This window comes from Lepisma saccharinum, chromosome 23, assembly GCF_977018435.1.
Source record: "Lepisma saccharinum chromosome 23, izLepSacc3.1, whole genome shotgun sequence".
Classification (NCBI taxonomy): domain Eukaryota; kingdom Metazoa; phylum Arthropoda; class Insecta; order Zygentoma; family Lepismatidae; genus Lepisma; species Lepisma saccharinum.
In genome coordinates this window covers 25,748,366-25,774,740 of record NC_139251.1, presented here as the reverse complement: position 1 = coordinate 25,774,740, position 26,375 = coordinate 25,748,366, and the positions used below count along the sequence as shown (strand labels likewise).

The 26,375-nt window shown below is 39.2% G+C and overlaps 1 protein-coding gene across 2 annotated transcripts in view; it reads right to left on the bottom strand.

The window, feature by feature from the left end:
* The window catches only part of shakB (Innexin family member shaking B), a 165,394-nt gene that overhangs the window by 90,834 nt on the left and 48,185 nt on the right, over positions 1-26,375 (bottom strand). For both annotated transcript variants that reach the window (XM_083110086.1, XM_083110085.1), the window contains exon 2: positions 1,604-1,823. In XM_083110086.1, the coding sequence (XP_082966212.1) occupies positions 1,604-1,823 (220 nt within the window). The remainder of the gene's footprint in view (positions 1-1,603; positions 1,824-26,375) is intronic.

Below are 26,375 nucleotides of genomic sequence, written 5' to 3'. Positions count from 1 at the left end.
AAGTTTGGTTGAAATCGCTCCAGGCGTTCGAGAGTATTGGCGGGACAAACATACATACATACATTTTTATATATATAGATACATTTGTGCGAATTTAAGGCGTTTTCTTGAGTTGTTTTTTGTGTGCACAAAATTACACCAGTTGGTGTGTAAATCCGAATTTCTGGGGGAAAACTGAAGTTTTTGATACAAAATGTATAGAATCTCACTCTTGTCTCAAACATATGGTTTTCCTTGCTAATGTTAACCCTTTGAAAGGGTTCTCCCTCACTTCGATAATTGAATACTAAAATTGGTAAACGCTGTAAGTGCCACAATAATTCAAACACCGTTTTCCACGTTAAACTGTGAAATGTGCCGTGCTTTATAATGTGGTAACCGTGAAATGTGGCTGGTAGCCCTCTAAGTAGTTCAATGGACGTTTAAAGGGGTCACTAGTGAACGTTCTTACGGGCTGATGTGCTGAACGATGCGATTTCCCAACACTTTCGCTTTTGGCACTTACAACGTTTACCACTTTTAGTCCTCAATTGTGTTAATTAGTAATGACGTGCTTTATTGTAATGAACAGATATCGTAAATATGAAGATTGTATTTCTAAATAGTTTGAATATTTTGCTTTACTGTTGAGTTTCATTATTATCAGGGTTGCTGTCCATTTGATCCATTGCACTATAGATTATTGTGCTCAAATGGTAGGTTAAACATGATGTCATATTGAGGTGGTTGGTGTAGTCATGTTTCTGGGAATGTGTTTTGGTGATTACATGGATAGAGGGTTACCAAGTTCTGTAACGTGTAGATATGTTAAGATGGTGTACAAAATTGAATTGTATTCCAGAATAACGGATTGTCTGATTCCATGCACTTATTAATGTGCTAGGTGGGCATAATTGAAGTTTCCTTACTTAAAACCTTGTTGAGCCCGTACGAAGCATCGTATTGTAGCGAAGAGGCTATGAAGTCGCTGAAATCTGGTGCACAAGTAACAACAATCCTGCTATTGTATCATTGATCACGCTATCTTATGACCACCCGGTACAATTGGATAACTAAAATGGGTCCTTTCTTAAGTAAGGGGTGTCCCTTATCGTACAACACTAGAGCAAACTTGCGTTCTGATGTCAGACGAGGAATGCTTGTTAGGTTAGGTCTGTTAGATTTGGTTCCATTAGCATAAATACACTCAAAATTTATTATTTATGCTAAGAGAACTAAACCTAGCTAGCCTAACCAACAACCTAGGCATCTAGCTTAACAATAAAAGCATTCACCGATTATGTCAGAACGCAAGGTTGCTCTAGTGTTTTGCGTTTAAGATCCTTAAACAAGATACATCTATATACATGGCGAACGTTCATTTCACTTTTGATATCGTTTTGCACTGATGAATAACCTGTGGAAAATGATTATATTGTTGTCGTGGAGAAAAATTACGCTAAAATTTGGATATGTCTCACTTATATTTGAAAACTCCTATATTTCTATGAAAAACTTTATTAATATTTTGGAGAAAATGTTTCCTATGTCTTAAACATTTTGCATCATAACTGATAAAAGTTACGACTGCCATCTGTTGACAAAAATTGAAATGGAAACGTACCTATGACGTTGCACAGTGCCAGAAGTTCGCAGAAGAAATAACGGTAGGCCCACCAATTGTGGTTCTTGAGGTTGTCCATCAGATAGTCCAGCAGCAACTTCTTCTTCTGCTTCTTCTCGATCTCTGAGCAGATGCCGACGTCCAGGTCCATCATGAGGGCGTGGATCTTCCCCGCTTCCCAGTTCTTCCAGAGCCATCGAGGGGAGTAGAAGAGGATCGCCTGGAAGAGGTAACAAAATTTAGAAACTGTTCTGAGAAGCTGAACTACACGGGTGATGTCGAGACGAGACTAACCTTGGAAGTCTGTGAGTCTCGTCTCCAATTGTAAAGGTCCGTCTTATTCCCATCTCGAAATACCGGGCGTTTCATATTATATACTTGCAGTGTTACAAATATTTATTGCAAGAAAAGTATTGAACTTACGTTAATGAAAGCAGTGCAGAACGAATGAGGAACTGAAACCGATTTTTTTTAACACCTACACCACGAGTGACACGGCACGCGTCAACACAATAACTCCTCGCAACACTCACATCAACATGGGCCTGCCGGTTGTGTCTATATCTGCGATGATACACTCCCTTAGGGCCTCGATATAACATGCATCGGTGAGACGAATACCCTGTCTTTGATGAAACCCCACAAAAAGAAGTCACGCGGTGTGAGGTCCCGTGATCTTGAGGACCAAAACATTGCACAAAACACTGTGAGTGATGTGAGTGATTTGAGTGTCGCCTAGTGGCAGGGATATGAACTCTCAGCTTAACAAAACATACGCGCACAAACTTTTTGCGTTCCTCGTTCGTTCTGAACTGGTTTCATTAACGAAAGTTCAATAGTTTACTTGAAATTTTGTAACCCGTCAATAATTTATGAAACACCCGGTATATACAGGGTGTCCAAAATGTCACGCAACAAAGACGTACGTAACTTTCGTACAAAAAGCGATAGAGACATGAGATTTCACTGGGTATTAACTTTGTCTATGTGGACAGTTTCTAAACATTAAACAAGAAAATCATACTCTACATGAACGTTCTGCACGTGAAAAAAGATTCTAAGGTGTAAAAAGGTTTTTGTACGAAGCAAAAAACAAACCTGAATGACAGACAGGTGGAGCCGGAAAACAACTAGGGTTGGAGCATAAGTCATAGCAACTATTTTTTTTCGCCAGAATGCGGGACCGGAACGAAAATCAGAAATATACAAATGGAAGGGGGCAGTGTATAGTACTGTGGGAATGTATGACAAATGCAGATCATGTGTACAAGGTATAAGATAGGGAAGCGAGCAAATATCTTTAAAGACTGCATCGTGCTACATGTGTTTAGAAGTTTGAAAGCATACATTTGCATTACAGGAACAAAAGAGACGCATACTACGGTGAGACACTATTCCTCAAAGTTCCTCCAGCTCCGTGTGGCATTCTCTGGCATTTCTGCCCTGAATAACGACTATTTTGATACACGAACGCTGCTCGTGGCAGGGCGGTCCACTACCCTCTGTAAAATAACCGTTCATCACACTGCCATCTAGTTACCTGTCTATATAATTCGGAAGCCATGTTGTCCGGGACATACGATCATATTGTGGTACCACAGTTTAAGAACAAATATAGTCGCCATGACTTTTGATCCAGCCCTCGTACAACAATTAAAATCGCACTTTAAATTTTAGGATGACGATTTATTGATATGATGTAAATAAATAAGTCAGTAATTTGTCAGTATTTGGTCAGTTTCTGTTGTTTTTGTTATTTTGGTCAGGTAGATCAGTAATTTGGACCATTTTCCGCCCCTGCATATACTATGTATTGGTCGCAGTAGTTCAGTTAGCGGCCAGGCTGAGTTGTATTAAAAAAAAAGGAAAGTGCTTTGCACCACGCCATGAAGGCGTATAGGGAGTGTGGAGTTAGGGCTACACACTTTCTTGATCACGGCCAAAGGTGGGGGATGTTATCAGCACCACACCCCTTGCCGCCTTTAACCCACAGAGTTTCCTCCAAGTACCAGCTTCATACGACGCTGGGTGGATCCCAGTTCTCTCCCGGCGGGATCGAACCCGGGTCTTTCGCATAGTAGTCAGACACCCTGACGACTGAGCTACCGCGGCTTTTTTAGTGGGCTGGCTCTATCATTTGCACTATATCCCTACATGCAAATAGGGTTTCTCGAAAGCCACGTGTCTGTTTACATTGACTTTGATTCTACAGCGGACAAGGAATAGTTAAGGTATCCTCCGCCAAGGAGGATTGTTTTCGCAACGTATTAAACAAAGGAAGCGTGAATGAGTCCCACAATCTCTTGCATGTGGACCGAAAATACACCGTTCTTGATTGATCCGCTCCTCAAAGGCGGTATTCGAATTCCAGACCCTTAAGAGTCCAGAGGAATGCAAGCGAACACCTCGGGGAGACTGTTGTAATAATAACTATAGAAATGCTGCAGGTGCCTCTATATCTCTTAAAAGGGGCACAAGGGGGAGGGGGAAGGCAGCATCTTCGGAAAATTGATTACAAGTGTGTGTCGCTCTCCGCCACGTGGCGAGTGACGTCACGAGCTTTTCGGCGTGTTTGGCATCTCCCTTTGGATGTCAGTGATCCTGAATAGCTGGACCGGCGCCAGGGCGACAACCGGCCACTGTGCCAAGCGTTCACCCTCCAAGTGAATCACGGTAGACACGGAGAGGCGACGGAAGGCAGGCTGTGAATCCTCTCTCCAAGCCCCTTCGGGTGCTGGAGGTGTTGAGTAACAGTGGAAGAGAAAGAGAAATCATAATAGACAGGAAGGGGAGGTTTATAAAATTTGGGGCCCTAGACTATCCTTTGTTTTGGGCCCCGTCGACATTTTTATTATTATTATTAACAGTTCTGCAATCATGGTGCTTAACTTTCGCTGATTGATTGCTCTGTATTAACAACACTTGAAAACTTTAAAATATAGACACATTTTTGATTAAAAATCATTCATTTAACTTCAATAGAAAAATACATTTATATTTAAAAAGAGAACACTCGCTTAAAACTGTTTTCTTCTGGCTTTCATGGCAACAAACCGAGAGGCTTAAAATCAATTTCTCGCAGGACCTCAACATTCGCTGTAATAGATGCCAAAACTAGAAAATCTGTTATCCTACGATAACTTTCTCTGAGGGTAGTTTTCATTCTTTTTAAAACACTGAACGACGACTTTCCGCTAGCATTTAATGGCAAAATACTTACGAAAATTCTCAGAGCAATATCAAGATTTGGGAAAATCACTGTTAAATGTTTTCACAAATGCGTTTTAAATAGTCACCAGCCGAATTCACTCTTTCTTTGCAGTCTTCCATACAGACTAGCCCGCCGGTTAAATAAAATAGAGTACTGGAAATAGGGTTTTGTTGTAATAAGTTACTTAAACGCTACAAACCCCTTTCTTCTACCTTCTTTCATGAAATAAGCAAGCAAAGGGACTTGACGTCTTGTTTTACTTTGCTATTATCACAATATTAAGTAATTTTAATGTTAGATGGCCTTTGTCAGTTCCGCCCCTTTAGCTGAACTTGAAATGGATGTATGTGTGTGTGTGTGTGTGTGTGTGCATATTTTGTTTGTTCCGGCATAACTCTCGAACGCCTGGAGCAATATCGACCAAACTTGGTACACGTATCACTGGAAAGAAATACTGTGGGGGTAAGACACCCCTGTCACCTCTAGGGGTGGGAAGGGTGACATGTAAAAATAATACAGAACCATCGATATTAAATTCCGCACACATACAGGCATCCGTGACTCTATGGAATCCGCACAACGATAGTGTTTCTTGGGTTGTCTAACATTCAGTCTGTGTTGCGAATGGAATCCACAGTTTTCGTGACACTCCCTATGCGGTTCAACTCCAAGTTCATCACCTATCGGCATGGGTGGTGAGAGGGGGTGAAAAATAAAATGCCACAAATGACCTAGATTAGTGTCGAATCTATAGTTTTCGGAGTCGCTAAGCTAATTGGTGACATTCACGATCACATTTAAAATTAGTTACATTTTACGCTATATTTAGAATTCATTATTTTCCTGTCTAATACAAGATTGGGATAAATAAATACCCGGGCAACACCGGGTAAACAGCTAATAAAGAAATAATGAAGCAGAGAACGAAATAGATAGAGAAAAAGTGTAAGTAAGTAAGAATGAAAGAATAAGAGAGTTAAAATGAAAGAAAGTAAAAGTAAGTAAGCTAAATGAGAAGATAACACTGACCCCCCAAAAAATAATAAAGTAAAAATCAGAAATGAGAAAAAGCAAGCAGAAGGGAGTTTTATATTTCTTGAAGGGGTCAAGTGGCCCCCTTTGACTCTCCTGTGGGCACCCATACCAACCAGGACCCAGTGCATCATCACGGTCCGCCAACTGATCCCGTCTTCATGTGGCAGCCATATGTGTAGCTACATTAGACATCATTTACCGAGGAATTGTTAAATCGGATCGATATTGTTTTACTGGGGGAGAACACGAAATATATAATACTGCAATTATATGATTTGACTTGGTTTGTTTTACTTCGTTTTTCTGCTAACTGTGAAGATGAGGAAGAATGATGGTATGGTGAAATTGATGGAACAAAGAACATTCATGCCTGGTCACACAAGACATTTACAACGAAGCAAGAAGTTGCATCAAAATAAATTCCGATTCGCTACGTAATTCTTTGAATGTCTCTCCGGCGACAGCATAAATGTCATGACTTTATAGTCAAGACATCACGGATTTGATTTCATGTGTCAATACATATCAGTGACCAGTCGTGATTAACGTATTTGTATTAACTTTTTTTTAAAAAATCCCGGTAAATATGCGATATCGGCCGGACGGATTTCTTCAAATTTACAGGAGAAAGTACTTACTGAAATGAGTTTCTTTAGGATTCTGGACGTTCTTGGAGGTATTATCTTTCACGGAAAGTAAAAACTTCGTAGTTTAATGCTGCCGAACAAGAATTAATCACTTTTTATGTAAGAAATTGGCATTGCCTGCCACATTATGCCGTTGTTTCCATTGTGTGCGTGCAGATGGCGAGAGCGTTGAAAGTCACGCGATTTCTGCAGTGTTTCCAAACGTGCCTTCTTTTTACGAACATTTCTATTTTCGCCGCGCTTTCTTTTTTCGATGAATTAAGGGGTGACATAAGTGCTAATGGAACCTAACCTAACAGGCCTAACCTAACCTTGTGTGAATGGTTTGTGGGGCTAGCCGTGGATGGTTTTTGGGGCTAACGTCAATGGTTTGTGGGGCTACCCGTGGATAGTTTTTGGGGCTAACGTGCATGGTTTGTGGAGGTAAACATGAAAAAAATCGAAATAGTACGTAATTTTCCGTCATGAAGTTTTGAAACACTGATGCGCACTGATAATCGACAAAACATAAGCTGGCGCGTCATGACGCGCGATGATCCATTACGAGTGCACGCCATATTGTATATTACAGAAGCCGAACAAGTAAGATAAATAATCAATCGTAATATGAAAAGTTGACAGTATTTTATGGAAAAAGGCATAACTTCACCTTAAAGAATGTTCCGCAAGGCAAAATAGGTAAGTACCAGTGGTAAAATTAAGGAAATAAATGAGTGAAAGGTGTCCGGGCGTTATCGCCTATTTACCAAAACGACTCGAGTACGGCACCTCCTTCCCCCTCCCCTAACAGAAACACTATTTGTATATGATTGTTAACTGCATTTATTAACGTTAGATGGCAGCATAACTTTATGCAAGCAAAAGAGTTAATTCTTACGCTGTTAAATGTCTCCTTGACATTCAAAGTTAAAATTATAACCAATGTTAATTGAGCATTATCCACTGTCTACATCATCAACTACTTTTACCTGTCTAACGTTACACTACGAAAGAGAGTACTTATTCTCTCGTCGTCAGATTAACAGATTTCTTGTCTTATTTATTTATGGAACAAAATTCGGTGTTTTCCTAGCCTCTATGAGTTGGTCAGTCATGCACATCGTATCTACAGTGGGACTGAACTCTAATTGAAAATTAACCTGTAGACCTACATAAAAACTAATTACATCAAAATTTTGCTTATTCAATTATGCGTTAGTCTATAATAACCAAATTTTTTCGAGTGTATCTTCGATTTCTTATCCGTGAACAAGGGATGATTTTGAGGTCCAATAAGGGAAAAAAATCAGGAAAACTGGAATAAATTTTATTGTGATGGTAGGGTGTCTCTTAATAACATACTAATTTTGCACACCTGTACCACTACGGATTTGGCCGCCATCTTTAAAAAATGGCGCCAAAAAATCTTTTTTGCAAATATCTTGCTTGGAGAGCATTTTATCGCAAAACAGGCTATCACAAACATTAATCTACACAAAATTATCTACAAAAAAGGATGTGTGTATTTTTCTTCTAGGATGTGCCGTTTTGGCGCTAGAGGAGCGAGTAATTTCACATTTTTCTCCCGCCCGATTCTGCAACAGCGAAAGTTAAGGAAATATTCTCGTGTCATAACTTGATGTCCTTATTTCCTTTTAAATACATATTCTAAACTTTCTAAGCACATATGATTCTTGAAAATGTATTTTCATGTGGAAATATCTGTATATTAATTAAATAATTTTGTAATACGTGTATTTTATATAAAATAAATAAAAACAATGACTGTATTGTACTACTGTTGGAAAACAAAAAGTGTCCCTTCATCAATTTCATCATATCAATCATCCTCATCTTCATTATTAGAAAATAGTGGCAGAAAAGTGAAATAACAGAAAACAAAATCAATCGGCATATTCTTTGGGGTTAATTTCACATTCAGACCAAACATATCCTGCACATAGTAGAAAACCCTAAATATTTCCTATGAGCTAATGTTTGCAATGATAAAACCAATTGAACCCATAAATTGTATTCTGCAAGAAAGGACAAATGTAATAATTCCAGTCTTATAGAAGGGAAGTACAATGAAACATCATGCAAAGAAATATTTCCTTGGGTTTCGCTCTTCTAAAACGGGGCGGGGAAATAGTGTGAAATTACTCGCTCCTCTAGCGCCAAAACGGCGCATCCTAGAAGAAAAATGCACAGAACCATTTTTGTAGATATTTTTATGTAGATTAAGTTTTGTCATAACCTGTTTTGCGATAAAATGCATTCCAAGCGAGATATTTGCAAAAATAAAAGAACTGATTTTGGGCGCCATTTTTCAGACTCAGAATGCCAGAGTGTGTACATAGGAGAAACGAAAGAGAGGCTGAGAGACAGGTTGAAACAACATAGGGATGAAGTACGACTTAAGGGAGAGAGAAATGCCATATTTAAACACACGAGAGAAACAGGACATGATATAGAGTGGGATGAGGCTAAGCAGATAGGAAGGGAGAAGAGAATGCTAGTGAGAAAATGGAAGGAGGCCAAGGAAATAGAGAAGAAGGAGAAGAAGACATAATGAACTGGAATGGGGGACTGAAGTTAAACAAAGAATGGAAGAAGGTGTTAGAAAGAGTGGAAAGGACAAGAGAGGAAGAGGAGAGAAGAAGGAAGAAGAATGAAGGAAATAGAGTGTGAGATAAAGAGTCCAACCACATTCTCTTTCAGGTGAAAGTACAGTTGACAAGGGAAAGCCACCTGCTAGATTGTTCCAGAACTACTTTCTAATAGTCTGGAGGCGAGTATTTTTGTGTGTGTGTGTGTATATATATATATATATATATATATATATATATATATATATATATATATATATATATATATATATATATCGTCCTATTGTGTACCTGGTTACATCTGTACTTGGTACAGAGTCTGAAGAAGACCTAGCTAGAAGGTTGAAACGTTACGATTAGTTTATGTTTTATAATAAAATAAATTTCTGCCTTGGTCAGCATATTTAGTTTTAAATTAGTAGTGTGCATAAATCTTCTGTGGTACAGTTATTGAAAGTCGTATTATTCCAATGTAATGCTTGCCTTTGTGTAAATTTGACGAAAATAAATAACCATCAATTACACAGACAAGTATGTTTTCATTATTTAATTTTATTATAGTACGCTAAGTCTTGGGGGGTCCGGATCCCCTGGATCTCCCTAAATACGCTGTTATCTTGAGCTGCTATAAGTTGAACACAATCTCTTATTACTGTATATATGCAATCATGCGTCCCCCCTTACCCCGCGAGGGCTACGCACCATGTACTGTTTTAGAACCTTAGCGTCGTTTAGTGGCTGCTTCACTCGCCCCTCTCTTCGCAATGGGAATTCCTTCTGCTCCAGAAACGGCCGACTGTCTGTTTGTGCTACAAAGTAAAACACAGAAGCACGTTTCGCACGGACACTTCCTCCATCCAGATACGCTAAATTTAGCACGTGGGAAGCTGGGTGACGTCACTACCCGAGCCACGCACAGTGTTGCTACTTGAAGGGAAATTTCCCTTTTTTTTACAGGGAAAAGGGAAATTGGAAGACATCAAAGATAGATTTTTTTGTTCCTATTTCCACCCCTTTGAGTATAAACCAACATGTCTATTTATATTTGTTTTATTTTGTGCCACTTTTCTACATCTTCGATTAATAGCGACGATGAGGATGAATGATGATGATGAGTGATGAATTTTCGCAATTTGTAATGGAACAAACACTACTGTATATTAATGCCTGACCAAGGTTCGAACCTGGGACATCTGGCACGGTAGCGAGAAGCCTATATTACCATATATATGCAACGAAAAATATGCACGTGTGCCAACGAAAATACTATTGTTGTTATTGCCATTATTGTACGATTTTCTTAGATGAAGGGAACATTTGAAGGGAAAAGGGATTTTTTCATATTAGAAAGGGAAATTATGCCGTCAGATGGTGGCAACACTGGCCACGCACGCGTTCCACACACGCCGCTCGTTACACATGTGCCGCGGCTGCTACATGCATGTCTTGGCGTATATGGCGCTCGCGGTTGGCTTTTATGAACGACGGGCTATTAAAAACTGGTGCATTGTGGGTCATGGACGAAAGAACACTTGTTTTCATGTTGGGATATGCATCATAACCGTAAAGGCGATCCCAACTTGAGTTTAGTGGGCTTTTACTTTTGAGATCACCACCCCCAAATATGAACGGTTTTGTCAGAAAGGAAAGTTGTTAATATTTGAAGACAATATAAATGAGTATGCGTTAGGGAATGTAATGTTATCATTTTCTACACTTTCCCTTACGATTTAGATCATCTTACAAAGGCGAATTACTTTCTTGTGTTTCTAAAGATTTGGGGGGCTGAATGTAAAAGCCTGCTATCTCTTCCTACTCTCTGCAAATACGTGTTTGGAAGAGGGATAGTGGCGGGCAATGTTCAGGCAAAAGTTCAGGGTGTCGAGTGGTTTATTGCAGTGATTCTAAATCTTCGTAAGCCCGAGGCCCGTAAAATTCGTTTTTTTTAAAAAATGTCGATGCTCTGATCCCAACAATATTACTCGTAAATACTTTTCTAACTTTTAAAACTTTACACATTAATTATTGCGTGTCCTTGACATTTGATACTAATAAATAAACTATGGCATGACCATAGCATTAGTTCGATTATAGTACCTAGGATTGTTGACAAATATAACTTTGGTTTAAATTAGTGAACAAGGACTGAACAAGGAAAATTGAAATTAAAAAACAAAGAAAATTGGTTTAAATTAGTGAACAAGGAAAGAGGAGTTTACAGGATTCTTGTTGGGAAACCTGATGTAGAAAGGCCAAGACGAAGATGGAGGGACAACGTTGAGACGGACCTAAAGGAAATCGGTAAGAGTATATAGATCTTGCTCAAGATAGGGACAGATGGAAGGCCTGTGTTGCTGCAGCCATGAACCTTCGGGTTTAGGAAGGCTAGAGAGTTCGGACTGAACCTAATGGAATTTTCAGTTTCCTGTGGCCAGTATCATTAAATTAATTTGGTAAGTGCTGATTTTTATTGGATGTTCCATTTCGGACACCAGGAAATTCCAACTAATCAGAATAGTTCCACTTCAATATGTTTGTTAATGAAAATTGCTACGCAAACTAAATTGGCCGTTGTCCCCTTCCGCCAACCTCCAAATTTGTGGGCGGGAAGTAACGGGCAACCCGGTTAGATCGATTGATCCATCACCGCCACTGTCCCGTAAGCATTTCCTCTTATCGCAGTGGAAACCGGAACGAAATACCATCTTTCCAGGTGGTTGCCAGCTCGGGCTGCAAGTCGCTTCACTCTTCAAACTCGAGAAACGTCCAACCGTCCAAGTTCAGCCTGTGACAGCTCTACCATTTAGCCCTGGAGACCTGTACAATGAAACAAACATAAAATATAATACTGCTATGATCTGCTGAAAGACACACTGGAGGAATGGTTTACTGGGAAAATATAGAGAAATGTTGCTTATTGGTTGTGGCAACACTGTCGTGGTACCACGGCTGGTAAAAACGTCACTGAATCTCCAAAAATTCAAGAACTCGATCTTGTGCAGCTAATTTTCCATCTTCAGTCCTGTACAGTACAAAATGATTGGTACAGAAGCTGACCACCGAGTGTTGAAGCTAACACATGACTGTCAGGATGCCAAGATTACTCAACCGCGATAAATTCCTCCAGGAGCAGTAACGGAGGCACGTGTTTCCAGACAAGGCATATCGGGTTTTAATGTTTCCCGTGGGCCATGAATGTATCCGTGTCAAATCAGCACGTGTCGCTTGATTTCAGAGCCGAAAAGTGTTATTCTGTGTCTCAAGAGACCGAAATGTGCTTTCGGGAATGGGATCGCCTTGTTGTGAAGAAGAGGCGCTTTTTATTAACTACACGACGTCTTGCTCTCTGACTCTCTCGTTCACTATCTCTGATCCATTTACTATATCTCTTTTCCTTTCTTCCCAGCTATGAATTTTCCTCTCTCTCCGTGTTCCCTTTCCAATACTTCCTTATTCTCTTTCTCTTATCTATCTGTGAGTTATTCTCTTGTCTTTCTAACTCTTAGTGTATCTTTCCTCTGCCCCTTGTTTCCCCGATGTCTATCTCTTCCTAATTCTCTGTTTCTTTGTCTGTCTCATTTCTGCATTCCATTTTTCTAACTCTGTTTTTTCTTTCTCTGCTCCTGTCACTATGTTTAGCTTATATGTCTTTCTCCTTTTCTCTCTGTGTGTATGTGTCACATTTCCTCTATTTCGTTTCACATTCTCTCTTTGTCCTTGTTCCTTTCTTTCCTTATATCTTCCTTGCTTCTTTGTCATCTTTCTTGGTTTATCATTTTTTCCTTTTTCTTTCTCTCATACTCATGTACATTTCGTTTCTTTTTTTACATCTGTCTCCCTTTGTCTCCTGTTTTATTCCTCTTTTACTCTCCTGCCTCTCTCTCTCTCGCTTTACTTGTCTGTCTCTCTCTCTCTCTCTTACTTGCTCCCTCCTACTTTCCTCCCTCTCGCTTCCCACCTATCCTTTCTCTTCTCTGTTTTTCATTCTTCTTCATTGCTTTCTCTGGTTTCCCTTATCCTCTCATACTTATGTCACATTTCGGTTAGTCATCTCTGATTATCCTTTTGTTCCTCTGTTCTCTTGTCTTTCTCTTTTTCTGTGTACGTGCGGCCTGTTTACTGCTTCTCATTTCTTTCTCTTCCTGTTTCTTGCTCTCTATGTTTATTTTCCCCAGTATCTTTCTCTCTATCTCTCATAATATCAAGGGGTCCCGGTTTCGATACCCGGTGTGGAGGCACATTGCACACTTGTTCGGATCCAACTTTAAACTGTAGGCCCAGTCCCGATTAGCCTGTGTATAAACTGGACTTAAAGCAATATAAAGTACATCAAACAGGATAATCTCTTTCATCCTAGGGCAAAGAAAAGCGACGTGTAATAAACAAAATAAAAGAGAATCAATCTGTGAATAATGTGCTCTGAGTTGGCAAATTAACAGAGGAAAGGAACTGCATGCCGTGAGTACAGCTCCAACATTTATGTGAGTCAAATGTTCGCTTAACTAAGCGGATGAACCTGGAAAAACTTGAATTCGTTAAATCTGTAGGATAAGTAAATAATCCGTGCATGAGAGCCATCTACCGACGATGCGGGCAAACTCTTCCACGAGAAGTTTTCAACTTTGTTCAAAAGTTTGTTTCCCATTTCTACCCTCTTTTTAGGGGGTGGGGGAAGAAAAGTTGGCCGTTGAATCGAAAGTAACCAACTAACCGTACATTGTTTGAAGAAGTGTCATTCTGTTATATGCCAGGTATATTTGGGTACCGTCAAGTAGTTCCGTGTAATTTATACACTGCAATTTCAATGTTTTGTAAAATTAATTACAAATGCTTTCACTTTCACTAAGAAAAAATAAAGACTGATTTCACGAAGTACAGTAAAACCTCGTTAATCCGGACTAATGGGGGATAAGTTGACTGGTTTAACGAAAGTCCGGATTAACTGAAATAACTTATAAGAACAGTAGAAAGTGCATTAGAACTCCGTTTATAGCAACAAAACACATGTATTATGGTGTATTTAAAGGGCATAGGGCTAAACACACTATGCAGTACAGTACAAAGTCTGCGGTAAACAGAATTTCATCAGTGGTTGACTGCCTTTTCTTTGGGAAGTTCTCTTGTTGACTTCTAGCCACATTTAAAACTTGCATTCTGCTTTTTTTCGTTTTGCCCGTCCGGATTAACGAAGTTTTACTGTACCTAGTCTCGCCATAAATACTGTTACAACGTAAATAATGAAGAACTGAGCAGTGGTTAAAGATATATTAATGTAACATTAGATGGCACCTATATGGAGTATTGACCACACTAACAGCAATCATTTTTCAAAATGGCCATCTCTGGCAAGCACACAGGCTTCAAGTCGTCCAGGCCACTCATCTATTGCAGCACGCATGATGTCCACTGGAAAATCCGCCACTGCTGCTACCAAGGAACGCTTCAAACTGGCAATCGTGGGGTGCCTCTTCTTGCAGACAATGCCCTCAAGCACTGACCACAATTTGTAGTCCAATGGGTTGAGGTCGGGGTTGATATAAGGCCAGTCTGCAGGTGGAATGAAATCAGGCACATGATGCTCGAGCCACTGTTGTGTTGATCGTGCCTTGTGGGCTGGAGCAGAATCTTGCTGGAAACTCCACTGTTGGTTTGCAAACAATGTGGTGCTTAAATCTTTGACAATGGGCTCCAGGATTGTGTTTGCATTCGTTACTGCATTGGTTTTAACCCCCCTTTTCACGAAAATGCAGCTGGGTGGCACCAGAATAACTCACCCTCCACCAAACCATCACTGAGGAGGCATGATTGCCCCTCTGAATTCTGGGAACTTGTTTCAGTGAAGCGCTGGATGGTCAGGTGCCCAAACATACAACTGATTTTCAACTTTTTTAAGGTCTGGAAAATTTCACTGGCTGATTTCTCAACCTTGTGTAATGCTATCACAGCAACACGGTTTCTGTAATCTCCCCATTCCATGTTGCCAGCTGCAGGTACGTGCTTGCTCTTTCACAGCCACACTCACAATGATGCAGGGTGAAAGCCAGTACATAGGTGACGCTCTATTGTTTACACTTGTTGGATGGTATACGTCAGACGTTTGTAACACAGAGGCGTATATTCGGGGCTATCTAGGCTATCTGCGAAGCCCAGACTCCGGGAATAAAATACAGAAAAAATATCTATCAGAAAATGTGCATAAAATTGTTCATTTCAATAAGAAGATGAACCTGATTTCTTAGAAGTTGTGTCACGTGCCAGTTTCGACGACACAATGAATGCTGCAAGGGGGAATGGTTTCTCGGAATCGACAAGAGATGGCAGCACGCTATGTAAAGAGGAGTGAAGGAAATTATAAAAAACTTAGAGCGGAGAAGAGGGAATATATATATTATAGTAAATTGAGAAATATATAAAAGAAGAGTTCAAATACTATAATAGAAGTAAATAGAATGATGTATATAGTAATTTGAAAGAATTAAGAATATAGCCGCATATGAAACATTTAGGAAAGTTATTAAACGAGCAAATGAATTCAGAAATGTATTCTCAATTTCTTTTTGATTCTCTGACGAGGAGAACATCGTCAGCTTTTGCATTTGTCCGTTCCCCGGTGGCGCTGTGTCAAATTAGACGCCCCGAAGCACTTTTCGGTTGCGCTTTTTATTAGTCGCACTGGGCCATTGGCAGCGCTCGTTATTAGCGATCCTGGTTATTCCCCTTTGGTCGTCAAATAGGAGGTGGCGCTATTGTCAGTTTAGTCGACCCTACTCTTTCTACAAGTATAGCTTGTATTGTTTGACAAAGAAGCGGGGGGAAAGCGAGCACATAAATAAGATTACGCTTTAATAAAAGAAGAAGAAATTCAAAGAAAAAGAAGAAGAAGCCATTTCCATATTAAAAGAAGAAGAAGCCGTTTTCATAATAAAAGAAGAAGAAGCTTTTTCCATATTAAAAGAAGAAGAAGCCTTTTAGAAGAAGAAGAAGAAGAAGCCTTTTAAAAAGAAGAAGAAGAAGCCTTTTAAAAAGAAGAAGAAGCCGTTTCCATAAGAAAAGAAGAAGCTTTTCCCATATTAAAAGAAGAAGAAACCTTTTAAAAGAAGAAGAAGCCATTTAAAAGAAGAAGAAGCCTTTTCGATTATACATATACATATATTTTCTGTGTATTTTGTCAAGTTCTCAGAATATAGATCCGCATTTTACTATATCCTCTTGGCTATAAAACGCTTTCTTATTTGGAATTCTCAAACAAAGAACCTATCCCCCTGAGATTAAGATATCTGTAGCCGTGGTAAATAACATGTAAGTACGTACCCACAAGGGGCGTTGCATTAGTGGCGACCAACGTTGCGGCTAGCAGAATTGTGACTGAGAAAGCAAAGAGAGAGAAAGCCAAGATGGAGAAAGCAAATAAAGTCGAGGACGAGGACAGAGAAACTATAATGGAGGAAATGGAAGAGAGAAAGGAAATATTAAACTGCTGTGGAAAAGAGGGAAATAAGGAAGAAACTATCATATGCAGCTCATGCAAAGAAATGAAACATTGGCTATGTGAGAAGATAAGAAGAGAAAAATACGTAGGAATAAGTGAAAGAGGAGATTACGTATGCAAAAATTGCAAGGAAGAAAGGATAAATGAAAAAGAAGAGAAGAAAATGGAAAAGGAAGAAGAAAAAATGAAGGAAAAACCAAAGAAGACAGAAGAGGTGAACATGATAGAAATGTTCCAGAAGTTATCGATGCAGATAGAAGAAAGTAATAAAAAGAACAGCAGAGAATTAAAAACACAGATGGAAGAAAATAGCAGAAGACTCGAAGAAAAGATAGATGAAAGTAGGAGAGAATTAAAAGAGAATAGTAGAAAGTTAGAAGAAAGTAATAAAAAGATGGAAGAAAGACTCGAGGAAAACAGCAGGAAATTGGAAGCATCGAGATCCGAAACCCATGAGATGTTCTTGAGATTGAATGAAACGTGTGAAGGAAATAGAAAGTCGTTGGAAAGCAAGATAGAAGAAACAACGTTGTTAATCGAGAGTACAAGTTTAGATACAAATAGAAGAATAGAAGAGGAGGTTTCGAATCTCAGAGAGGAAAATAAACAAAGAAACGAATATTTGGAGAGAAATCTGGTCGAAAGTAAATCTCAAATAGAATTAGCCGTTTCAAGAATAAAAGAAAACGAAAGCAAGATAGAGGAAGCTAAGCTCCTGATACAAGACAGAAGTTTGGAAGTGAATAATAGAATCGAAAGGGAAGTTCTAGAACTCAGAGAAGAAAACTCGCATGGATTTCAAGAAGCTCAAGAAAAAACTCTGAGAATAGAAAAGGAGATTGTGGAAAATCGAACCAAAATGAATGCAGCAGATAAGAGAGGAAAGGAAATGGATAGAAAAATAAACAGAACAGTATCCAGGATGGATAAGACAGAGAAGAGAATGGAAGAAGTGGAAAGAAGATTAGGGAATATATCAGTAAAAGAAAGGAACGCTAGATCCAGTTTTCGATGCAGCGAGGAAGAGACTTATATCAAGAAAGAGATAAAAGAAGTAAGCTCTAGCGATGAGTCTACAACAGAAGAAGAAAGGAAAAAGGATTATGGGAACAGATCTCACCAAAGGAGAAAGAGAAAGTGGAAGAGTAGCGAAGAAGGTAGCAACAATGAGAAATTTTTAGATACGCTAGAAGAAGAATACAAAGGCTGTGAAAGATATAAATCAAGGATACCTAGACCACAGGAATTACAGCATATGCCTAAATTTAATGGAAATATATCAGAGAAATGCCCAAGGAAATTCCTGAAGGAGCTTACCACGAACATACGTTTAATGAGAATACCAGATCACATGACTCTTAGTCTCATTGACACGTGTTTCGAACAGTCAGCAGCCGGGTGGTACCAATTAAACCAACACAAATTCAAAGACTTTCGAGAATTCAGTAGAAAGTTTTTAGATTACTATTGTAGCAAAGACATCAAGGAAAGGCAATTGGAAGCCCTAAAACGAAAACACATCGACTGGTCAAAAATTGAAAGTCTGGAGGAACGTACATGGGAAACCTTGAGAAGCTTTAAGAATTTGAAAGAAGGATGCAGCGAAGAGGAACTAGTGAAACAAGTAATCCAAACGCTACCAGTAAGAATCCAAAGAGCCATAGCAGCGGTGAAAATAAAGAAAGTGGATGACTTAATAGAATACCTAAGGACAGAAGATATGTTGAAGAAAACTCAAAACTCTTGGGATAGAGAGAGGAATGACAGGGATGGTCGACCTTATTCAAAGAGACGTTATGATGATGAAGATAATAGCAACAGGCAAAAGTTCCGAAGACAAGAGCTAGAGGTTAGAAATCTGGATTTGAGAGGTCAGGACCAGGATAGAGGAAGAGGAACCAACTCGAGAAATAGGAACGATCACGTCAGGAATCAAGAGTTTGTTGGAGATGGAAGGTACCAGGGATATGATAGGACATATAGAGGCCGAAATAGGTTTCAGAGATATGGCAGAAGGGGAAGTCCTAGATGGAGAGAGGAAAGAGAAGAAAGACAGCAGAATGGACGAGCATCCAATGATGAAACTGAGAGAAGAAATATATCTCAGGACGAAGAGAGAAACGAGGCAATGGAGTTAACAAGAAGCTATTGTAATGATGGAAGAAGGTTCCAAGAAAGATCGCACGGAGGAGAATATTTGGAGAACGCCCAGAATAATCGAGCGTCAAACATGTAATGCTCTTGCAGCAATCCCCAGGTGTGAGAGCTAGTGAAAAGGAATATGAAATGAGGGGAGAAACAATAGAGAAACCCAGCGATACGATAGAATTATGTTTAGTAGGAGAACCAGACTTTGGAAGACTAAAACCTGGAAGGACGTTTTATGTTAACGCTAAAATAATAGAACTGGAAGTTAAATGCTTGGTAGATTGTGGAAGCGTAGTGGAAGTCATGAGCTACGAATGCTGGAAGAAAATAAGAGAGAAGTACCCTCAAGCTAGATTGGATACATGCGAAAAAGACAGGAATAGATTGGTCATGGCAGCTGGCAAGGATGAATACAAGATACAGGGATCAATAAAAATCATGATGAATATTCAAGGTGAAAATTTCTCAGTAAATTTCTTAGTGGTGAAAGGATTACGGTGTGAGATTATTTTAGGAGTGTCTTTCCTAGAAACGTATGATGGGCACATTCATGTCAAAGAGAGAAGGCTAAATGTGGAATTGGAAGAGTCGTGTAGACTTGATATTCCTATGGAGACAATGTGTGACGAGTCAACAAAAGAAATGTGTATTCGAAAACAAGGTCTTGTGGTTAATAAAAGGGACGTTATGTATAAAGAAAGTGAATACGACGAAGATAAACATAGAGAACTAAAGATAAAAGAAAATGAATATGTGGCGTCCGTTAAAGAATTACAAGATAAAGTGAGCGAATGCATAGAAATCTCTGAAAAGGAGAGATGAGAATTGAGAGATGTACTTGTCAAGCATAGGAATTTATTTAGCCAGCGACCTGGACTTACGGATGTGTATTCATATGAAATAGAGGTCGACACAAATCAGCCCATAGTATCTAGGCAATATTCTATACCGTTCACAAAGAGGAAAGCTGTTGAAGAAGAACTACAGAAATGGCTGGACTGGGATATCATAGAAGATTCGAATAGTATTCACATAAGCCCCATGCACGTAGTGGATAAGCCAAACGGAGGCGTGAGACCTGTTTTGGACCTGAGAGAGCTAAATAAGCATGTATTACTACCACGAAATCAAGTAGAAAAAATCAATGAGCTGTTGCATTCATTTGCGGGAAGTAAGTACTTCACATCTTTTGATTTAACGCTAGGATACTTCCAGGTGGAGATTGAAGAAAGATCTAGAAAATACACAGCATTTAGGTATGGGTCCAGGTTATTCCAATTTAGGAGACTACCTTACGGACTAAATTCATCGGTGTCGGCGTTTACAACGGCACTAAACAGAATATTTGGTCTGGAAACAAAGTCATGGTTAGCAATATACGTAGATGATATGTGTATACATTCAAAGGACTGGATGGATCATATAAGCAAAATGGACTGGGTTTTATGTAAATTGAAAGAAGCAGGACTTACAGTCAAGTTAGAGAAATGTTCTTTTGCAAAGAAAGAAATCAAGTTCCTAGGGCATATAGTATCTGGGGGAAACGTAAGACTTTGCAGTGATAAAAATGAGGCTATAAAATGTTTTCCAAAGCCTACAACCAGGAAGAAATTGCAAAGATTCCTGGGGATATGCAATTGGAGGAGCAAATTTATTAGGAATTTCGCTTCAAAAGCCAAGCCTTTATACGATCTTTTGAGAAAGGATGTGAAATGGAAATGGGCACAAGAGGAGGAAAGGGCTTTTAATGTACTAAAGGAAGACCTGACATCTAGTCCAGCTATAGGCCAGCCAGATTTTAAAAAACTTTTCATCATAGGAACAGACGCATCGAATATAGGTCTAGGGGCCTATCTCTTCCAGAAAACCGAGGATGGAGAAGATGTTGTAATTCAATATGCGAGTCGTGCACTAAAAGCGTTTGAAAGGGCGTATACGATTAGCGAACTGGAATGTTTGGCCATCATATTCGGCATTGAAAAGTTTGCAGTTTACTTAAAAGGAAGAAAATTTAAAATTCTTTGCGACCATAAGAGCCTTATATGGTTAAACTCTGCAAGGCAATGGAATCCTCGCTTGACAAGATGGGCATTACTTCTCCAGGAATACAGTTTTGAAATAGTGGATATTAAAGGAAAGGACAACAAAATTGCAGATGCCTTAAGTAGATCCCCTCTACATATGACGCAGGAACCAGAGGAAGTGCTGAAGTTATCCATAAACGCCATCATGGATGAAGAACTCGGGAACATATCCAGACAAGAATGGATAGAAAGCATGAAGAAAGACGAAGAATTAAGCGGCATCTTAAATGTCTTGTCTGCGTACCTGGAGCACTAATTAAGAAAGTACTCGCAGAAGTGCATGAGAAGTCTGGACATTTCGGGATTGATAAAACATTGAGGTTTGCCCGGAGGTTTTTCTTCTGGAAATGTATGAAGAGAGACGTGGTGGATCATGTAAGAAATTGTATGTTATGTATAAAAACTAAACCTTCAAAATTAAAAATGGAAAGAGAAGAGTTACACGTAACTGCAAAAAATCCTCTAGATATGATATCTATTGATCTGATTGGACCTCTCCCAAGATCGCGAGGATTTACATATATTCTTACATGCGTCGACGTGTGCAGTAAGTTTGTAATATGTTATAACCTCAAGAAGGCTACAGCAAAGGAGATAGTAAAATATTTAGAAGAAGGATTTGTCAAACACTATGGAGTTCCATTAAAAATTCTAACGGATAATGGTACACAATTTGTATCGGAATACTTTAAAGATTACTTGAAGTTTAAAGGAATTAAGATGATAAACGTTACTAGGTATCATCCAAGTTCGAACCCGATAGAGAGATATAACGGGGAAATAGTAAGAATTCTAAGAATGTTATGTCATAATAATCATACGAAGTGGTCTACAGCAGTTAACAGAGCCATACGATGGATAAATAACTCTATATCTGAGGAAACAAAGAAGAGTGCGGCTGAATTGTTTCTGGGATATATAGAAGAACCCGGAATCTTCAAGGAATTTGATTGGCCGAGGGAAGTAACATCCAAAGAAGAAACTAAGGAAGTATTACAAGACATATACATTAAGAGAATGAAGATAATGAACAGGAAATCAGAGAATGGTATGAAAATAAAACTAAAAAAGGGAGACTTAGTATTTTGCAAAACACACCCAATGAGCAAAGCATCAGAGAAAGCAATCAAGAAATTGTTCTTCATATATGAAGGTCCATACGAAGTCATGAATTTGTTTCGGAACACAGCGGTAGTAAAGCATACAGAAACAAAGATAGAGAGAAGGGAGAACCTGGAGAATATCAGGAGGTACAACTGCACGGAGGAAGTAAAAAAGAGCTTAGTTAATGAATAATAGAAACAGTAAGAGAAGTTACATAGAACGAGGGAAAAATTTATAAATTTACAAATGAACTTTCCAATATATAAATTTTTCATCCTCAAGGAGGGGGATATTGTGTCACGTGCCAGTTTCGACGACACAATGAATGCTGCAAGGAGGAATGGTTTCTCGGAATCGACAAGAGATGGCAGCACGCTATGTAAAGAGGAGTGAAGGAAATTATAAAAAACTTAGAGCGGAGAAGAGGGAATATATATATTATAGTAAATTGAGAAATATATAAAAGAAGAGTTCAAATACTATAATAGAAGTAAATAGAATGATGTATATAGTAATTTGAAAGAATTAAGAATATAGCCGCATATGAAACATTTAGGAAAGTTATTAAACGAGCAAATGAATTCAGAAATGTATTCTCAATTTCTTTTTGATTCTCTGACGAGGAGAACATCGTCAGCTTTTGCATTTGTCCGTTCCCCGGTGGCGCTGTGTCAAATTAGACGCCCCGAAGCACTTTTCGGTTGCGCTTTTTATTAGTCGCACTGGGCCATTGGCAGCGCTCGTTATTAGCGATCCTGGTTATTCCCCTTTGGTCGTCAAATAGGAGGTGGCGCTATTGTCAGTTTAGTCGACCCTACTCTTTCTACAAGTATAGCTTGTATTGTTTGACAAAGAAGCGGGGGGAAAGCGAGCACATAAATAAGATTACGCTTTAATAAAAGAAGAAGAAATTCAAAGAAAAAGAAGAAGAAGCCATTTCCATATTAAAAGAAGAAGAAGCCGTTTTCATAATAAAAGAAGAAGAAGCTTTTTCCATATTAAAAGAAGAAGAAGCCTTTTAGAAGAAGAAGAAGAAGAAGCCTTTTAAAAAGAAGAAGAAGAAGCCTTTTAAAAAGAAGAAGAAGCCGTTTCCATAAGAAAAGAAGAAGCTTTTCCCATATTAAAAGAAGAAGAAACCTTTTAAAAGAAGAAGAAGCCATTTAAAAGAAGAAGAAGCCTTTTCGATTATACATATACATATATTTTCTGTGTATTTTGTCAAGTTCTCAGAATATAGATCCGCATTTTACTATATCCTCTTGGCTATAAAACGCTTTCTTATTTGGAATTCTCAAACAAAGAACCTATCCCCCTGAGATTAAGATATCTGTAGCCGTGGTAAATAACATGTAAGTACGTACCCACAAGGGGCGTTGCAGTTGGAAACATTGCCCGCTTTCTTTGAATTCGCGAGACAGCTGGCCCAGCTGGCGGGCAACTACACGGGGGTGACGGGTAAGCTTGACAGGGCTCCGATCAATGTTGCAAACCAATTTTTCCTACCATGTAATTTCCCCAGGATCGGGGAATTGTGGAGTCAAACTGTTACAGGAGAGAGAACAGGGTTGCCTATGGCGGGGGAAAGACCCTCTGAACTTCCTCAACAGTCTGGGTCAATGTTGCAAACCAATTTTTCCCAGCATGTAATCTTCCCAGGAATGGGGAATTTTGAAGCCAAATTATCGCGACCAAAGGGGAAAGTGTCATGTGGCAGGGACAAGAACATCATTGAACGCTTGCAGAGGAGGTCGTTGACCTTCAAACAACTAGAGATACAGTGGGGAATAGAAAATTGTTGGCTGAGCGGGAATGGTTTACCGAAATGACAAGGACCAGTTCTAGTCTAGATCGCGTCGAGTGGTCTTGGTGCGTGGAATTTATTTAGAGGCAGCGTGTGAATACAGTAGTGAGTGGATTGTATTTTTGTGAATGATATGTGCTGTGTTGTGTAGTGAACTGAAATGAGGGACATAATTAACAAGCTGTCTTTTCGGCTTACGAATGACGATAAGCTCCAAATCGTTGTGGATTTTTCTTGTTATGTCCACTTTAAGAACAAATAAGCTAATGGGGATCGGACCTACAGTTAAAGTGGTATCTAAACCACCATGCATCGAACCCGGGACCCCTTAGTTTCAAGGCAGCGACGTTATTACTGCACCAACAAGGAGTACCCGAACTTAAAATCGTGAAAATAGGTAGGTTGAAATTTTATTTTTATTCTCGTATATAGGCCTACGTAATATTTCACAATATGGGCCTCTCATTCATGGAAATAAGAATGGAATTCTTGAAATCCTTTCCTTACTGACAGTGTATATTTCCATGTTTTATTTATGAGGTATATATTTTTAATCACAGAGTCGCATCACTTCAACCCGCCACCCCAAATGAGTTAAAGAAACAAAAAACACCCCCACTAGCAATTTTTTGTCCTTTCGAACTGTGATAGCCCAGGTTCTTAACCCAGTATACGCCACTGTTGTAACAGTATTTATAGCAAGACTGGATAATGTAAGAGTCTACTTAAAAACAATCTACTTAAAAACAACTTAACAATGAGTCACACATGAGCCTGATGATAATGTTAATAATGAATCATATCGCACGGGACGATATATGTTATTTATACTTCCAAATAAATCATCCATGATTGACGTAGCACGAATAGATAGCATCTTGTCAAATGTTTGAACAATTGCTTGATAAGTTAACTCAAAACATACATATGCGTTTACTTTCCCACATATCTAATATTAGGATAGCTACTTCGTAAACACAGTAACTTATTCACGAATCCGTAGATATTCAACCGCGCTTGGTCTAACGTGCGAGCTTTCCCGCGCTAGCTATCGCTCGAAACTTCCTGCATGGTCAAGGGGTGCCCACAGGGTGGGGGGGGGACAAAATTTTATGCCAATTCTATATCTTCACACAAAAATGGGGGGGATCGTTGCGTTCGATTGACTTGTTATTGATTTTTGGTTTTGGTTATTATGTAAAGTTTTTCTACCTACCCGTGGTTGATCGCGGCGATAGGGTTGAAATGAAACACCACCTCTTATGCCTTCAGAATCGGTTTGGAAAGGGGGACGTGCTGTTCGCATTTATACAAGGTTAGTCGAACAGAAAAACTGTGCAGAATAAGGTTCGGTACACTAACAATGGCAGTGCCCTGGGCAGTTTTGTACGTTTTATGTTAGCAAACATGAAAGTGAGCCTAAAGTACGTAAATTAAACATACTAGTAAACATATACACGTATATTGCTTACATATGTCTGTATTATATTCCGAAAATTTTGTGTGGCCAAAAAAATTTTGAGTAAATAATTCGGCACATAGGCGTAGCTACGGGGTGTGCCTGGTGTGCCTAGGCACACCCTAATGGGCTGCTTTATCAAAGAGAATTAAAGACAGATATTTCAATAAGAGAAACAATAAGGGGCAGTTTGTAAGAAGGTGAAAATGTGATTACTTGGTACAAACGTGTGCATTATCGCTGATGAAACGAGTGTCTAGTTTTTCAAATTTTGATGTCATTGGAGAAAGACGATATTTACTGCATTCTACTCTGTACTACAGCGCCTTTCTTCTATACCTGTCACAAGCTGCACGTGTGAGAGAGCTTTCTCCAAGCTTACCAAAGTTAAAACTAAATTAGGAGCAACTCAGAAGCAGGATAGATTGGAAGCCCTGCTCTTGCTATTTGTGGAAGAGGAAAAAGCTTATCTATTGATGTAAATGAAGTTATTGATGAGTTTAAGAACGTTGTATCTTTTGACAGACGTCTCTTGTTATAGATGACGTGTATTTTGATGTATTTGTTTGTAACATTTATGAACATTTTGTGTGTATGTAATTTCTATGCAATTTGATTTTTTCTGTCATTTAGTGAATTTACATATTCCTTTACAAACATCAGTGCAGTTAAAGAGCCAAGTGATTGTGTTGCAAAATATGATATTAAAAAGGTACAATACCTCATTTTTTTTCTTTGTGCACACCCAAATATAAAGTTCTAGCTACTCCTATGATTCGGCATAAAGGGAGGCGAGGGTGGCGGGGCGAATGTTCTACCTCTTTGGGGGGGAGTGCGTCATAAGCCTTTGGGGGATGGGCACCCCTGCCTGAGTGGTTAGCACAGCACTCTAGAACGCCAGGCTTCCCGGGTTCGAATCCCGACCTGGGCACGGATGTTCTTTGTCAGTATCCTATCATTTAGTATTGCTCACGAAACGAGACAGCATTTTCACGAAAGTGTCGTCTCGTCTCGTGGCCAACACTAATATCTTCCCGATTAGCCAAAAGTTGCAGAAAATTGATTGATTGATTTGTTGTTTTAAGTCCACTTTATGCACAGGAAGGCTAATCGGGACTGGACCTACAGTTTAAAGTGGGATACGAACCAGTGTGCCATGTGCCTCCATCGGGTATCGAACCCGGGACCCCTTGATTACAAGGCCAC